Source organism: Glossina fuscipes, unplaced genomic scaffold (genome assembly GCF_014805625.2).
Source record: "Glossina fuscipes isolate IAEA_lab_2018 unplaced genomic scaffold, Yale_Gfus_2 121, whole genome shotgun sequence".
NCBI lineage: Eukaryota > Metazoa > Arthropoda > Insecta > Diptera > Glossinidae > Glossina > Glossina fuscipes.
The window spans coordinates 3,826,318-3,844,143 of NW_023998464.1; the positions used below are offsets into that span (position 1 = coordinate 3,826,318).

General features: G+C 33.8%; 2 protein-coding genes across 4 annotated transcripts; one reads left to right on the top strand and one right to left on the bottom strand.

The window, feature by feature from the left end:
• Positions 1-4,052: 4,052 nt before the first annotated feature.
• LOC119640605 (2-oxoisovalerate dehydrogenase subunit beta, mitochondrial) lies at positions 4,053-5,681 on the top strand. The gene is made up of 4 exons (XM_038038758.1): positions 4,053-4,772; positions 4,919-5,143; positions 5,230-5,322; positions 5,369-5,681. Exons 1-4 carry the CDS (start codon positions 4,233-4,235, stop codon positions 5,594-5,596), a joined length of 1,086 nt encoding a protein of 361 aa, XP_037894686.1. The 5' UTR covers positions 4,053-4,232; the 3' UTR covers positions 5,597-5,681.
• A 241-nt stretch (positions 5,682-5,922) lies between these two features.
• Positions 5,923-7,459, bottom strand: LOC119640606 (mitochondrial fission 1 protein). 3 transcript variants are annotated; one of them, XM_038038761.1, is made up of 5 exons: positions 7,293-7,459; positions 7,151-7,234; positions 6,588-6,755; positions 6,418-6,530; positions 5,923-6,198 (listed from the first exon to the last, which is right to left on the bottom strand). In XM_038038761.1, exons 1-5 carry the CDS (start codon positions 7,335-7,337, stop codon positions 6,177-6,179), a joined length of 432 nt encoding a protein of 143 aa, XP_037894689.1. In that variant the 5' UTR covers positions 7,338-7,459; the 3' UTR covers positions 5,923-6,176. The 3 variants fall into 3 exon arrangements, with proteins under 3 accessions (XP_037894689.1, XP_037894687.1, XP_037894688.1); XM_038038759.1 differs by having other exon boundaries at positions 7,118-7,234; XM_038038760.1 differs by having other exon boundaries at positions 6,383-6,530; positions 7,118-7,234.
• Between the last annotated feature and the right edge of the window lie 10,367 nt (positions 7,460-17,826).

Consider the following 17,826-nt stretch of genomic DNA (forward strand, 5'->3'; position numbering starts at 1 on the left):
TATCATATGTTTATGTTTTTGTAAGCCTTCATGGAATTTTTTTTTTTTTTCATATAGTATAGAAAATAATCCGTGGTGTAATATATTCAAATCGTATTTACCCGATGTTGATAGCTAGCCGGCACATGAAATATTGCACAAAATTATTAATTTGTTGTTCATCAATGGAAACATTTTCTGTGCTTATGTTTAGTGCTTTTTTCTTCTTCTGTTTGACTGATCTTATGAAACTCCACTAAGCTCAATATTTCACCTTTAGCGTTAATCAAAATTTAAATCCCAATTCATCAATTTAAATACGTGGAGACATGTATAAATACAAATTTTCTTGCACACCCGGGAAGCTTAAACATTGGTGGGATGAAAAAGACCGTCGGAATATTTCGAGATAGTTTCAAAAAGTAGGCATATATCAATACTATAGTTGACTAAGGAATCAAACCTCGACGGACGTATTGCGAACTCTGCGATAGTTCCAAAAAATGATTTTGAGCATTGATATATCCATTATTTAACAATTGAACATAAATAATTAGTAGCTAACTGTGTTATAGTCGCACATTTTTCTTGCTAATTTTATATGCAATTGATGTTGTTGACAACATCAAAAGCTAATTGAGTAATTTCATTTTCTGTGAAAAGATCATATTATCCTAAGCACCGAGGCGAATGACAGCTTGTATTGCACGTTCATTGCAGTGTCAAAATGAATCGAATTGTTGTTACTAGATCGTACAACAACTCAGCGATACGGGCTTAGAGGCAACTTAAAGTTGTTTTGTTCGACCGGCAACGGACTTGATGAAGAGTAATTTTGGGATTTTGCTCTTTCGTCAGAATTTCTATTATTTATGTTTATTATTTATAAAGATTTGGACATGCGCTGTTTATGGAAGTATGATTTTGCTCGCAAATTTTACAACTTACAATAGAGCTATCAGGACGATTAAGGGTCAAATGTATCTCAGTTCAAATGCCATATTTCGGCTTTCTGTGGCGAGAACTTTCACCACGTCCGAACATTTCGCAGTTTCGACACAACTGATTTCACTTCCTGCTTTCGCATGTAATCTCAGCGAATAACATTGTGGAATAACGTTTTAACATTCTAGCGCTAGGTTCTTAAACGTCCTGTTCCGTTTTCAAAAGTGACGATAAAATTGGCGGACTCCAAATAATCATATTTTGTAGCCACTTCACATTGGTTATTGTTAATGTTAAGTTGAGCTTTATGCTCATCCAATTAGACAAGTGTAAATTTGGACAAATGTTACTTTCTAACACACAGTGAAAGAATCCGAAGACCCTAAAGGTCTTGCTTCCTCCCGATAATTAAATATATAGTTAACCTGTTTTTAATTTTTGCGAAATTGGCGAGTTCACCTTAATTTTCTTTTATTTTATAACATCTTACTTTACACATTGTATATTATTAACGCACTGAATTATCGCATATATATATCGCATTTTTATTACTTTTTCGGCATTCGCTTTTATATTGATTACATCTGACACACAGGTAATCCTATTTTTTGTACTTATTATTACCGCGTTCAATTCATATTGTACATATGACATATGGTATAGAGCTAATAAGTCATACTTAGGTAATAGTTTTTGACACAACGTATCCTTTGTCTACAGAAGTATATAGTTCTTGAAACATTACTTTCTATCCCATATAATCATGTATTCCGGAAGGACTGAATTAAAACATACGTGGTTGACAGTCAATATTGTCCAATTTGTGACACATATTCCTAATTGATTTCAATACTTCGCCCACAGTGTTTATGGAATAATGAAATTTTCTAACACAACGGAAAATATGAATTTTCTGAGATAGGTACAGAGTTCTTGTAAAGTAATGTAATGAGTTTACCAGCACACGATTTGACAATGTGTAATGCAATGCCATTAAGACCTGGCAAGCGTCTGTGTGTTATTTTAAACCCTCAAATATTTTATTTTCTTCCAAGGAAGCGTTTTGCTTCCTGACTGAATCGAGGTTCATATATAAAAAAAAAAGAGAAAAATAGAAAGAACAAATGTATATAGAAAAAAAAGGAATATAAAGAAAACAAAAGGGAAAAAATAAAAAGAGCTAATAAATATAAATAAAACGCATGTAACACATTTTGTATGTAACTTTTGCTCATTCTTTTCTAAGTCTCGAAATCACATGTAACGATCCATTCGCGATTACATAAATATGTCTAACAACAACATATACGTAAGAAATATACATTTAAGTACAACCAGATCTTACGTTTATACGTTTATACGTGTTCGATCACACAAGTTAGAACCTAAGATAGTATTAGTAATAAGAGATACATAAGAATATCATTGTAACACATATGCAAGTCAAAGCATCTATGTAACGGGATAGCGGTGGTGATCGCGACTGTAAAAGAGCGCGTCCCATCACGCTCTCTCCTTCAGTTATGTTATAGCAGCCAGAGGTAAGCGATCACGGACTACATAACTAGTTGACTTTTACGGATAGGGGATGGCTGGCTTAGCTTAATCGTCATCCCTGAATGACTGATAGGGACTGCTAACTTTTACGGATAGGGGATGGCTGCCCTAGCTTAGTCATCGTCCCTGAATGACAGCGGCACACTCTCTCTTGCGACGTGAAACGGTTACGGACGGACGAGTGGTCCTATAGACCGAGCTTGGCTGCTATAACACCCGCGATGGATTCCTTTCTTTTGCAGAATCTCACGGTACGGTTAAAACGTGAAAAAATAATCTTTCGGAACGAACAGAAAGTATTGAAAGCGTTAAACAAGAGTCGGGTCACCATGCTGGTTTTTCTCCCACTACCATTAAAAATTGCTCTTCGAATTATTATAAATCCAAAAAATAAGAACAAAATCTGCAGGTCCACGTTATTTTTAATATAAATATCTTGGAAGGAGGCCTGGGGAGCCCTGAGCATATCCCGCCCAAGAAGACTCGTTACATTCTGAAATGACTTTCGAATCGAAGTAGAAAAGTTGGCACAACGTTAGATAAGGAAGCGAGGAAAGCACAAGCCACAACATGATATGTCTTCATTTTTAGCAACATTTTCTTGTAGATACGTGGTTTCTTACTTGCCACCCATAAGCGTACCGAACACATTCCTAACGAGAATTACTTTTATATTATGGTCATAACGAATACGGGATGAGGAGAATTTAATTTTAAAACTGTGTTTTTTTAGAGTTCAGGCCATCATGGTTAACATCAACGTTCATTCACGGTAACGGAATCTTTACTTTGATTCTTAAAGAAAGAAAGAGGGTGTCGTTAACCCAAAATCACCTCAACCTGTCACCTTAATGGAATGAAACGTGGATAATTTATTTGTATATTGGCTTTTCCTCATAAACCGTAATTTTGTTTCACTTACTTTCTGAACATTGGGATTGAAAAGTCTCATCTGAGAAGATGATTTCTAAACAATGACACTTATAAATTATTGACATAAAAATTTTTCGAATTGCTCCTTTTTGCTGGTTCTTGAAGGCATGTTTGTTTAATGGAATAAGTTTTACTCGTTAAGTCCGAACTGTCATACTTTGTTTTGTCTCGCAGTTGTCCCGAACTAGATAAAAAGTTCGTTCTCTAGGGCTTATATATTTGATGAGTTTTTCCAAGTATAATCGTAGATTTACACAACTAATGATCTAATAACTAGAAGTCGATGTTAATATCCTCTATAATTGTACGCTTACTCAAAGAAGCATTTAATTAGTCAATTACGACAATGCCTTATAAAATTCTTACTGTCTACAACACTTGAGAATTGAATGAATTATTTTTTTTACAAGTGAGCCAATTAAAAAACTTTTCGTTTCATTTCAAAAAAATTTACGTGCTCAATTTCTATTATGAGCATGTAAAGAATTATTGAAACAATACAAAGAATGCCTTTGCATCGCGTATGATGTGAAACTTATATTTTTTTTTACGTTTTTACTCCAGCAATTCAATATATCGATTACTTGGGAACATGTGCAATCAAATCATATTTTGACATTTGAGTAAATGATCAACGATGCAAATGCATTCATTAAGTTCAGTGCTTTAAGATGGCAAGACTTTCAATGCGTAGCTGTAATTTATTATATAAATCTCCCGATCTCTTGCGATACCACGACGTTAGTTTCCTTTACTTGTTTTCTTGTTATATTTTATTATTTATTTAAATTGATTGTTAAAAAAGAATCAAATATATAATGAACAGACATTCGCGGTATTTATTTAGTTTTGTGAAAACGAATAAGTCGGTGATCAGAACATCGCACTTTACTTATTATCCTGACCCTCCAACGCCAGCTCAAAATAAGCAAAAAATGAATATGTTTCAAGCCATCAATAACGCCATGGACATTGCATTGGGGGAAGATGCGACAGCATTACTATTTGGCGAAGATGTAGGCTTCGGTGGGGTTTTTCGTTGCTCCATTAATCTGAGGGACAAGTATGGTAAAGATCGGGTATTTAATACCCCTCTTTGCGAGCAAGGTATAGCTGGGTTCGCGATCGGAGTCGCTAATGCAGGAGCAACAGCTATTGCGGAAATTCAATTCGCTGATTATATATTTCCGGCCTTTGACCAGATTATAAATGAAGCTGCAAAGTTTCGCTATCGTAGTGGAGGAATTTTCGACTGCGGTTCTTTGACTATTAGAGCCCCTTGCGGAGCTGTGGGCCATGGTGCCTTGTATCACAGTCAAAGTCCTGAGGCTTATTTTGCTCATACACCCGGCTTAAAGGTATTTCTCAACCTTTAATTCTCCGTTTATTACAACAACAGAGTTGCAAGTTTATTATGATTTTCTTCATTTTTGTACCAATTTTTTCGCTTCATATCTTATGAATCGCTTCGTATCATATCCATTGGTATAATGTTCGTTCAAAGGTAGTGGTTCCACGTGGTCCTGTTAAGGCTAAAGGGCTCTTATTGGCATGTATTAGAGACCCCAACCCTTGCCTTGTTTTTGAACCAAAAGTTTTATACCGCGCAGCAGTAGAAGAAGTGCCCGCAGATGCTTACGTGTCGGAAATTGGAAAGGCAGACGTGTTGCGTAAAGGAAAAGATGTAACTTTAATCGGGTGGGGTACCCAAGTACATGTATTACTGGAGGTAAATGCAAAAGACCTATCGATCATCGAAAATGCAACCCATTTCAATCACTTTTAAAAACTTTAATTTTAATTCTTTTAATTAAGGTGGCAGAGCTAGCTAAAAAAGATCTGAATGTGGACTGTGAAGTCATTGATCTGGTGTCCATTTTGCCTTGGGACAAAGACGCAATCTGCAAGGTAGGTAACATTAAAGTTTGGAGAAATTCAAATAACGTTTTCATAGTCTGTCAAGAAAACTGGTCGGGTCATTGTTTCACATGAAGCTCCTTTAACCCAAGGATTTGGTTCTGAAATCTCCGCCAGTATCCAAGAACATTGTTTTCTATATTTAGAAGCGCCTGTCAAACGTGTCACCGGCTGGGATACTCCATTCCCTCATGTTTTTGAGCCGTTCTACTTGCCCAACAAATATCGCTGTTTATCCGCGATTAAAGAAGTGATTAATTATTGAAAACGTTATCAAAAACATATAGGCTAATTATATTTCGAAGTAATCGAATGCATTTATTTGATAATAATTTGTTCTAAGTTTGATGTGAAAAATGAATTTGTTAAAAATATAAATCGTTGGTGATATGTTTCAAACACCTGTTGATATTGTTTCAATAAAAAAACTGTAGTCAATGAACACCGCGGGGATTTATGGAAATTACGATGAGACTTCTCATGTTTGTGAAACAGCTTTTTTTTTATTATATGTTTAGAACAAACAACTGCTTAGTTTAACACAGAGTAGATAGAGACATAAGTAAACGAATATGGATTATAGCAGCTTTAAAAAATTGTATTTTTGATGTAACTAAATACTAAAATTTGCTTAATTTGAAATAAAATTATGTTATGCTTACTTTTAATAATGCTACGCATGCACATTTCTTCTTTTCAATATCACAATTTCTTTCAAAACGCAAACGATTGCAACGATTTTCATGTAACTTTTCTCTGTTTTTTAAGTAATAATATTATAATATTAATTTTATGAAGACTTTTAGTTACTCGATTGTAATTGTCTGTTGTGCAAAATCCTGCATTTATTTTTCACGCTTCTGCCTACTACAAGAGAATAAAATACAAATATTAAGAAAATTAAAAAAAAAAGTTCATAAAGAAGAAGACTTAGTGTGAGCATTTTCCAAAAAATTAAAAACATCTCAAATGGTTTTTCAAATGTTTTTAAGTGATATGTTATTACGGAAATTACAATAAACAAAACTCAATATATTTACAGAATTTTAACCTTTAAAAGGCATGAAATTTGAAACGCATCATTACTTTTTAGCTAACGCTATACCCAGACCGAGAATACCGCCCAACACTAAAGCTGCTCCTCCGGCCACAGCCATTCCTTTTGCCATTTCTTTATCGTTCTGCTTTTTTATGTACTCCTGAGAAAAAAAAAAATGTTCAGCTATACATATATATATCTATTTAAGTATAATTACCTCCAGAGAGCGTACTTGCTCATTTGATTCTATTTCTAGAAAAGCTCTGCAGTATTTGAGGCCTTCAGAGTAGTTTTTTATTCGAGCATTGCCAAATGCCAAATAGTATATGTAGTCACGTCTGCCCTCCGCATGTATTCGGGAGAGATCTTCCAAAATCATAATACCCTGAAAATAAATAAATATCACAACGTCAAATTATGGAATTTCAAATGCCTCTGTTATCTTTGAAATTACGATGTTATCGAGCAATTTCAATATCTATTGAATAGTTGTGAAATATTTCTGTGTCGGCATAAATAAATGACTAATCAAACCATTGCTGTGCTAAAGTTTGGTGAACTGTGGTCTTTTACATTTATTTTGAAAACAAACACAGGAAAGTGACCGACTTAATGCTTGACACGCCTGTAAGATCTTTGCTTAAAAATGCCTTCATTTTTCTTCCTTTTTTCGCAAATGAGTTTTGCCTTATTTCACAACATTACAGGAGGCATTCAGTAGTGCACTTTCCTTTATTTTTTGCTTACTTTACGAATATCATTTGTATATCTGCTACGTACTAAACACATTGCGTATTCGAATTTAGTTTCTATAGTCACTTCTCCATCTAGTTCCAATTCATGAGCATATTTTTTCTCGAATTTCTGTAAAAGCAATAAATTTGTTATCTAAACATAATTTGGCGCAGGTTGGATTTAGTACCTCGAGTTCTTCCTGAGGTACAATTTCGTTTAAAAGTTCTTCCATTTTTTAAAATAACTTAAATTCGTTTTTTTCTCAAGTTCCGTATGACAAAGCAATCCGATTTTTGGCTAATGAGTAGAACAAATTAATTACGTCGAACAACACGAAAAATGAAAATGTTTTATGTCGGTAAAATTAACAAACCCGAATAACATTGAAATTTTGCATTCCTTCGAAAGGTCTCAGCTGATTTTGCTTTTGTTTACGCTATAATTCAGCGATATGTACTGACAGGACAACATTCTTTTTTCGATTGTCATATGCGTCAATAATCATAAAAAAGACGAAGTAAGATCGAAAACAGAGCAATGCGAAAAGCCTACTAGAAAGATTTGCCGACGACTTTTGTTAAGTTGGTCCGTTAGATAATGTTATCTTACAGAGTTGGTTCGTTAGATAATGTTAATCTTAATGTTGGTCCGTTATTTTACAGAGTTGGACACTTCTGGTCTGTTAAGTTGTTCGTTTAACATAGCTAATTGGCGTTAACATTTAAGTTGTTAAGTTGGGCTTTTAACCATTTATATATATTATAAGCGACTCTGTGCTTTGCCTTTCAACAGGGAATTTAGCGAAGGCGTTTTTTAAAAATTATGACGGTTTAATTCTAAGCTAACTTGTAAAATACAAGAAATTTTAAATGTTCGATATTAACCTTTGACACATTCAATTAGGTAAAAATCTTCACACTTTCAAGCATGTATGACATTGAGAATCTATGACTAAGAAAATAGGATTACGATCATTTAAAGTCTCTGAATGGCTAGTCAGCAAACATTGTACGAATATATGTGTACTAGTTATACATTTTAACTCACCTCTCTCCATAGATATTATGCATGCACTGGCACGACATTGAGAGAAGTGGAGACTCTTGCCAATTGGATAACTAGTAAAGTCCGCGTATTTTCCAAAACGTTAAACAATCTAAACATCTAGAGGAGATGGTAGAAGAGCAAAAGCGACCAAGTCAAGGAAGAAGAATCGGAAGCAATCAGGAAACCATTAAAACTATTAAAAAGAATAACAATTTCTTTTGTATATGTATATATTTCTATATATATTAATAAAGCTATTTTAAGTACATAATAAAGCTATCATATAAATTCATTAGTCTAAAATTAAAATAATAATAATAATAATAATAAATAAAGCTATTTATATTTAAATATAAATTATATAAATTAATATACAGCAACAGTAAAGGCCAGTTTGGTTTTCCCAATGACAAATCAAAGCGGTTGAAAAAGTGTTTGTTGCTATAAGCTCCAACTAGGCGATGGGTTATTTAAAATTAAATTTTGGATTTAATGACAACAAGTGCTTTTTACGAAATTTTGGGACATTTAAAGTCGAATGTCCAGTTTGGCTGGATTCATCATTAAGAGCCATTAGTCTTTTTCTGGTTGCGGTTGTTCTAAACTTGGATTCCATACTTTTATTCGATATCCGAGCTTTTATATCTTTTAATTCAGTTTCATAATCCGTTTCCTGCAAATCATCTTGAAATTCTCTTAGAATATTTTGTATGGATATTTTGCTCTCTTCTGATATGGAGATTTTTTTACCATTCGCTGTTTGAAAACCTGCAGAAATAAAAAAATAAATAAAAAAGTTCGCATCAAAAAAGTGTGAGGAATATCAATGCCATATTTTGGATTATTTGCTTATTTCCATTGGAAGAGTTATTTATCTTCTCGTTTTGATCTAAGATTATGGAGGCAAATAAGTCATCGTCATCTTCATCCCAATTTTCACTTATCCCAGTTTTACACTGGTTAGATGGTACTAGAGCTGAAAAATTTTGGATTAATTTAAATATTGTCTCATTGCAAATTTTAAAAACAACTTACTTTCATTTACGTTGTACGTGTCCTCTTTCTCGATATAACCACGATCTGAAGCTTCTCCTGAAAAGAATGTGCAAAGTTAGGGTTGTTAAAAAAAGCCTATAAAGAGCAACTTACTTTCTGAGATGGAATTGTCATGATTGTCATCAATAGCGGCCTTGAATTTTTCCTCCAAATTTGATTTTGCCTTCTCTCTAAATTCACGGCTATAATTTCTTTTCGGTTTCTCCCGTAATATAAATAAAGGGGACCGCTCCGAATTTCTCTCAGGCGATGCGTTTTGGAAAAGTCCTCAAATATTATATCTACTATTGTCTTCTTTTTGTTGTCACCACGAGTTCCTCCTGGTGCGTCTATGTTGTTGTTTACTTCTTTCATCATAACTTCCACTTCATTGCAATATTCGATTAACTCTTCATCAGTGATATGAAATTCACTTCAAGCAGAATGTGACAACAATTCATGACATGATGTAAATTTTTGCGATGCTGTCAAATTGTCAAAATCGCCAATTGTCGTTTGCGCATAAGGCCGGGAATCCATTAAAGACATTATTTCATCTTCGTATCGACCCGCGCTTTTTTCTAAAGCGATATCTTTTTGAATTACCAAATTTTTTATTGATATCATTCGGGCCGTCTTCACTTATGTTGTTCTGCAATTTATGTTTCCTTTGCATACGCTTCTGATAGATAGATTTGTAGGGGTTTGCTGGTAGAATCGTTAAGAAGAATAGCGGAAATTTTAATATGGGTGATCAACATGACAGTTCGGTTTTCGAGTAAGCAGCGCTTAATAACTCACTCTTTACAATTATGTATTAATTATTTTCCTTTTTCCACCTTTTTCTTAGAGAAAAATATGTTATCATACTTTTTGTATATAATTATCTCAATAATTGTGCATAAATTTGACTTTTCTTTGTTTCTTTCCCGTTGATGGAAAAGTTCGCCACCGCTGATCTAGAGGAAAATAATTATCTGATCTAGACAACATCTAGTTACTTAGGGCAAAAATCTTATGTATTCTAACGAACAGAAAATTATGATCTACTTGTTTGCCATTCCTGGAAGAAAAACTTTAAAGGGACTCAATAATCACAAAAATCTATCCATCTAAACGATCTACAAAGTGTTGCTCTAAACGCAAGACTTTCTCCGTTCTGTGGTTTCACGTTTTTCCGCATGGGTAACGCTTTGAGGTGCTGTGATGACGCATGGTATGAAATGTCAAGGCGTAAGACTTCAAACGTAAAACTTGGAACGTAATCATCGTTGCGAACCTATCATTATTTTTATATCGAGCTTTGATCAGAAGAGGGCTCGAATTAGTGACATAACTCCAGCAACAGATTATTATGTTTGAATAAATTTGTTTACATATATTGTGCTACTTTCGAGAATAAGCTAGAATGAGATGCAGTTATCGAAGAGGAGAAATTGATAATATCCTTAGCTGGCAGAAGTTTCACACTTGGATATATACTGGACGCGTTTAAAGTTTTACTTATAAAGGAAGTTTTATTATCTGCGTTCTATAATGACTGCAATGAATGTGATTAACGGAAGATACCTTAAAGTTCTTTGTAAGTATATAAACGAATACTAGCGAAAGTAACTAATTAATATATCCGCAGGAAACGATGTACGCATTTGGGCTTAAAATCTCGACTAACTTCAGAAATCTCAGTATAACTGAATTTCAACATTTAGCGAACCCAGCGTATGAGGGATCACAAAAAAACAGGAAAAATTTGATGATTTATATTCCGGAATATTATGTTATGTCTATGGAGAATAAAGGCCGGATAGGGATTGATCATTTACAAAAATATATCTTTATTGAACGTTTTCATAATACTTCTAAGTGCAAAATTGATTGATTTGTTTTTTGAAAATTATTATAAGCGAAGAGCGCTACCGATTTTCAAAGAAGTAAAATTTCCTTACTACTACCATCTGTGAAAGTGGCTGTATACATATATAACTTATACAAGTGCTTGAAATATAATATATAATCTTTTTTATATAAATGTATCAAAAATATGCATTCATCTCCCCTTGTACGTCTCCTCAATAGTTTTATACAATTTTTATAGACGTGGCATTCGATTTTACCCTATTTTCAAAAATAAATGATAATTCTTTCCATATATAACTTATACCAAAAAAAAACTATACCAAAAAACCTATACCAATACGATTAGCAAAGTTTGGCAACCAGCTGTGCATAAAATTGTTACCAACTGAAAAAATGAAAAAAAACTCTTTTTTTCAGATATTCAAATTATCTTTAATGAAATAATTATATTACATATTAATCTGAATATTTATTTTTTTTCCATTGTCCCTTCGGGTTTTGCGCCGTTTGGGGTTTTGGAGGTTTTGGGAATGATTATTTTTCCTGCGGCGCCTCAGCCGCTCAATTGTGTGGCGTAAGTCACGTTGTAGTCGAAACGGGGCTCCCCCACGTTTCTTCCTACGCCGCCTGCTTCTTTTTTTTTTTTTGCGGTGCGGCGTTTGGTGCGGCCTGGCGCCGCAAATCATGTTCGGCCTGGCGGGCACCCCGCCGCAAAGTCGTTCGTAAATCTGAAAAGAAAATATATAAGTATTTTTTTTAAAAAAAAGAAAAATTTACTTACTTCGCTCTTGGTTGGTTGACATTTTTTTTAAAATGAAATTTCTGCGCTCGTGCCCAGCGCTGCAAAAAAAGGGAATTCCATGATTCAATTATCGCTTTGGTGCTTTTGTATTGGAACGTTGGATGTTCCCCTTTCGTCCATTTTTAAATTACTTAAAAACTGAAAAACGATTTCTAATTTTCGAGTATTATTTAAATGTTATCTGTCCTACACTGCTTCAAATTTGGCAGAAACACTCAAAACTGCTACCTGCTGTTTGGTGCTGAAAACGGGCCAAATCGGTCAAAGGCCATGTCCACCAGGCAAAGAGTAGACCAGCGTGTGAATATCTCTGTTTAAATCCCATATAAGTTGCAATAGATATTCGCACGTTCTATTTTAAAATATAGATGACGGATATTAAAGATTCGGGTAAAGCTCAATATAATTTTGTAATCTGCCGTTATTATAAAAGAAATTTAGAATGAAATTAATTTATTTAATGCAAACGAAATTGGAAATGCGTTTAGTGTTAAAGAAGATATATAGTTGTGTAGATAAGATTAATGTTGCTTACCAATGCGACTGACCTCTATAACCACTTTATAAAATTTATGTAAACCCGTATCTCAAAAGATTTCCGAAACTTTTTTTCAACAAAGAGTATGGAAAAATTTTTCGTTTGCGCAACGAAAATTTGAAACCTTTACCGAATCGTCTTCTAGTCAATTTACCGCCTACACGTTTGCATCTGCTCTTAGAAATGCCATATGAGAAATTCTTTAGCGATTTAGCTCAATTGGTAATGCAATTCTATGTCGGCGCCAGTAATCTATCATTGCAATGCAAATTACAATGCGATAATGTAATTATCGCCGCAAGCGATGAATCTTTAAGATGGGCGTAGACGTGAATGGCAAAGATAGCAGCAAGTTTGGAAGTACATGTTTATATATATAAAAAAAAATGAAAAAAAAAACTATTTAATTATTTCCAGATACTCTCGCTGTACGCTTTCATACTGACAGCGCTTTACGAAAAACCACAGACTTCGAATAAAATTAAACCGAAAAAATTTTTTTTTTCTCATCTGCTTCTTTCATTCCATTAAATATTGTTATTTTTGTTCCTTTGTTTTTTATTTAAATAAAAATGTTCAACAAAATGAAGAAAAAAATGTTTAAAAAAGAAACTCTTTAAATAAAGAACATTTTTTTTATACAAATAATCAAACTTGTGTTTCTTATCTATAATTCGCTATAACTGATTTATAGGGAATAACAGAAAAAGTCTTAGAAAAACAAACAAACGTTTCTTTGCAAACTGAGATTTTTATCTCGAAAAGTAATGGAAAGTAATCCCTTTGAAATGATGCTTTCTTTGGCCACAACGCGAAAAGAATCAAAAAAAAAAAGAATTTTTTTCTTTAATTTACACAAGTTTTGAAAAGTAAAGAAAACAATAATTTTGAAAGTCACCCGCTTACCTAATTTTCTTTTTAAATCTTTTTAATTAGCAAAAAATGGAAGCAAATAAAGGTAACGTTTCACAAAAAAGTGTGGGCCGATACGAAGATGAAATTCTGTCCTCAGTGGATTCCCGGCCTTATGCGCGAACAACAATAACCGATATGACAAGCTCTCAAAAATTTACATTCTGCCATGAATTGTTGTCACAGTCTGTTGCTGAGTTTTCGACAAGTGGATATGAATTCCATCTCTCTGACGAAGAGTTAATAGAATGCTGCACTAAAGCGGAGGATGCAATGAAAGAAGCAAAAAATGTAGAGGCTCCCGAAGAGCAAGAAACAATTGTGGACGTAGTGTTTGAGAACTCTCCAGATGACAACAAAAAAAAAACAATAGTTGACATAATATTTGAGGTCTTTTCTACATCGCCTTTTAATAGTCCTGTAGTATCACCGGAAACTAAGTTAAGAAATTTGGAACGGTCCCCTTTATATATTTTACGCGAAAAACCACGAAAAACCTATAGTCGCGAATTTAGAGAAAAGGCAATATTGGCTCTTTTGTACGATTCTACGCCAGAAAGTAAGTAGCTCTTTATAAGCTTTTTTTAAAAAGTCTAACTTTCTAAATCCATTTTAGGAGAAGATTCAGACCGTGGTTATATCGAAAAAGAAGACACATACAACGCAAATGAAAGTAAGTTGTTTTTAAAATCCGCGATGAGACAATATTTAAATTAATCCAAAACTTCAGTATAAAAGCAACAATTACGATTGGGATGACGATGATAATGACATTTTTGCTTTCATAAGCACTCAGGAAATGCTACGTCAAGATGTGAAGGTCAATAATGTTACACCCGGACTTCAAAAAGTTAGCGGGGAACGGCCGGAGTTGGGAGAAGGCAAAAATGAAGTTTCTGCTGGTTTTCAAACAGCGAATGGTAAAACAATCTCCATATCGGAAGAGAGCAAAAGAGCCGTGCAAAATATTTTAAGAGAATTTCAAGACAATTTGCAAGAAACGAATTATGAAACTGAACTGAAAGACATGAAAGCTCGAATGCAGTCCAAGTTTGGAAAAACTGCAAACAGCAGTGCGCAAATAGCCAAAAAAACACCCTTTGAAGCGATGTGCAAAGAAGTAAAAATGGACGAAGCTCCCAGCACCAGCAAATTTGCAGCAGCAGCTGCTCCGCGCCGTAATTGGCGTCCGCTTTCATTAAACCCAAAATTTAACAGGCCAAGAAATGAGCAGATAGCCCAGGGTATGTTATTCACATTTTATTATGCTTATTATTTTATTATTATTATTTTGATTGGCTTTAAAGGCAACCAAAGAGACAAGAGCTTGGTGCTGAGAGAAACTAATGTTGCATTAGAACTTCAAAAAGCTAGCGGAGAACGGCCGGAGTTGGGAATAGATAAAGACGCAGTTGGCGTAAGTGAAATTTCTAATGAAAACGAAAAGGAAGAAGTGAAAAGGAAAGTGAATCGAGATGAAGTGGGCAAGGTGAATAATCCGGAAAGTTCGCTGGTTTTGAAACAGCGAATGGTAAAAAAATCTCCATATCGAAAAAAAGCCAAATATCCGTACAAAATATCTTAAGAGAATTTCAAGACAATTTGCAAGAAACGAATTATGAAACTGAACTAAAAGACATAAAAGCTCGAATGTCGATTAAAAGTATGCAGTCCAAGTTTGGAAAAACTGCAAACAGCAGTGCGCAAATAGCCAAAAAAACACCCTTTGAAGCGATGTGCAAAGAAGCTCCCAGCACCAGCAAATTTGCAGCAGTAGCTGCTCCAGTGGTGCACCGTAAATGGCGTTCGCTTGCTTTAAATGCAATACTTAATCCCAGGCCACCCCCCCAACTTTGTGAGACACCGGGAAGAAGCTCGCGACAAATCGAAACTACGACTAGTACACCAGGCGTCAATAGACCGAAGAGAGGGCGGCTCTCGGGCTTAAGTCGTAACTTTACTAATACAAAGAAATAAATACGACTTTATATATCAATGCCTAAACTAATATCAATATACCTAGATGTGTCAAGGAGGTGATTTTACTAATCATAACGGTACCGGTGGTAAATCCATTTATGATAAGAAATTTGCCATGGGCATGTGCTTAGATTATAAATTTTTCATAAAATGGGAGATAAATTTGATTTATAAATGTTCACATGTGTTTATATATCAATGTAAGTTTATTCGATAATTCCTTTGTATGAGAAATTTCAAACTCCGCATCTTTCCCAATTTCCTCAAAGCGATAATTTGATTTTTTTCTCTTTTTACAAGTCCAAAATCCCAGTTGTCAATTTCAGTGTAGTGCATTGAATATAGGAAGGCCCGTCCCGTTACTCCAGAAAAATTGTTGCGCACTTCGTTATATAAAACGGAGGTGTGCGCTCAAACAAAAGACAACTGTATTCTCTTATTCGGTTATATTTTAAACATTTAAACAATGATTAGAATATTTTGTTTTCATAAAAATGGTTAATAAATTATTTTTGTGAAAAAGATGCAGATCTATATGGCATAAGTGCAGATGCCTGACAGTTAATTAGATCTTTGGGTGTGAAATTTGGAAACTCTTCATTGTTAGGCGAAAAGAAAGAAGACAAAAAATTTCATGGCACTGCTTACCTTTATGATTTCGCTTTTCAATGTTTTCAAAACATTACAAAAATGTAAGAAGCTATGCAAGTAAACACTATTAAACAATAATGTTGCGCGGGCAATACGAATTTAATGAAAACAACTAAGATATTGTTTGAGACGGATAAAGAAATCAACGTAAATATAAGCAATCAATTTACGCAAAAATAACGAGAAAAAAATCTATTTGAGAACTATTAAGGAAGTTATATTCGGCCGGAGCCAAATTTCGAATAACTACCACCACTACAGTTTTTAGTGCCCTATGCTTTTATTTATTTATTGTCACAAAAAAGCGAATCAGGTAAAGTTCATTAAGATAAATTAATCTACCACGTCGTGGCGTCTACCATATCTAAGTTAGAATTAACACACTCAGCTTCTCGCATTCCATTTATGTGATGCCCGTATGAATTGTAATGAGAAAGTTAATCCACAAACTCGCGATGCCCAACATAGTTAATTTAGAATTGAGACACTTACTACTCATCTAGTCCTTTTGGTGTTGTTATTAAGAAAAAATTAATCCACCAGGTTGTGATGTCCGCAGTATTTATTTTAGAATTAACGCTTTTTAGGCTTCATATGAGGAACTTACAAAATAGTTGTAAACATTCTGCTTCGTTTATCTTATAATTAATAAACAGAAACATAAACAAAATAAAAATGTTGCGTGGAGAATTATTCTGAGCTTTCGTTTATTTTGATAGAAAAAGGGTATAACTTTTGTTCATTTTCATAGAAAGAGGCGTAGCTTTTGTTTAGATACGTATCATTTCTTGTACATGCAAATGTATGAAAAGAAGTTGAATGCTTTTATTGAAGCTTTTTCTAAAGAAATAACTTTCTGTCTAAAAGCTTGAGAAGCGAAGAAATTTAATCACTTGTAACTTCGTGCGCGTACGGCCGCTTTCACCCTTTTTTGCATTTGCAAAAACCCATAAATTTCTGTTGAGAAAAAAGGAATTGTGTTCAGCTTACACTTTAGTGTGGGCTTGTGCTGGGAGCAATTCGGCCCATTTTCGATACCCCTGTCGATATCTTCATTGCTATGACTAGGGGAGTGTCAACGAAATACTCCACACAAATGCACATATATGGCTCAAGTCAGAATTTCAATCTGATCGGTAATATATATACTCTATAGCGTTTTTGAAGCTTTTGGGTGTTGCAAACATTATACATCATTAAGTAAGTATCATGGGCAATCAGTGAATCGAATAATTTTCTTCCTTTTATGTCTGAAAAAGGACTGTCAAATTCAATACGTTGAAGTGTAAATAAGCCTTGTCGCCTTAGAACTCAGGCTGAAGTAACATTTTAACTTTCCTGTGGTCCACAATATCAAAAGTCGTGGAAAAGTCAATCCTCACTATTGTTAAAAGAGACCTTTATTAGATCATTTTCATATTTTAATTCTTTAACTTCTTAAGAAGAATGAATATACAATTAAGGAAAGAATTATAATTTTGTTAAGATGCGTATATAAGAAGAAGTGTATATAAAAAACAATATATTTAATAAAAGCTAGCTTAAAAATATATACATGAAGAAAATACTTCTTTAATACATTGAGTTTCATGTACAGATTATTAAAATAGAATTATTAATTAATCTAAGGGGCCTCTCTTTGTTTAGCATCATTTCTTGCAAAACTTAACGAGAGATTTTTCGCTTAGCGCTTAATCCAGCCAACTATTAAAAAATATAATTAAGATATTGCTGTGCTGGTATTTAGTTATTTATAGAGTTAATAAATAAATGATTATAAAGCTGTCACGCTGCTTTATTTAACACCATCGAATATCGAAATTAATACGAATACTTTATTGAACATAGAAACATAGGCATGCACTATTGTTTGCACATTATACTAGACTTAAGAAATAG

Excerpts from the sequence above, each read along its gene's own strand:
- LOC119640605 (XM_038038758.1), top strand. The coding sequence starts at position 4,233 with ATGAACAGACATTCGCGGTATTTATTTAGTTTTGTGAAAACGAATAAG. Across the intron at positions 4,773-4,918 it reads CTCATACACCCGGCTTAAAG|GTAGTGGTTCCACGTGGTCC; the intron begins GTATTTCTCAAC and ends GTTCGTTCAAAG. Across the intron at positions 5,323-5,368 it reads ACAAAGACGCAATCTGCAAG|TCTGTCAAGAAAACTGGTCG; the intron begins GTAGGTAACATT and ends ACGTTTTCATAG.
- LOC119640606 (XM_038038759.1), bottom strand. The coding sequence starts at position 7,337 with ATGGAAGAACTTTTAAACGAAATTGTACCTCAGGAAGAACTCGAG. Across the intron at positions 6,756-7,117 it reads ATACAAATGATATTCGTAAA|GGTATTATGATTTTGGAAGA; the intron begins GTAAGCAAAAAA and ends ATTTATTTTCAG. Across the intron at positions 6,199-6,417 it reads GGTATAGCGTTAGCTAAAAA|TAGGCAGAAGCGTGAAAAAT; the intron begins GTAATGATGCGT and ends ATTCTCTTGTAG.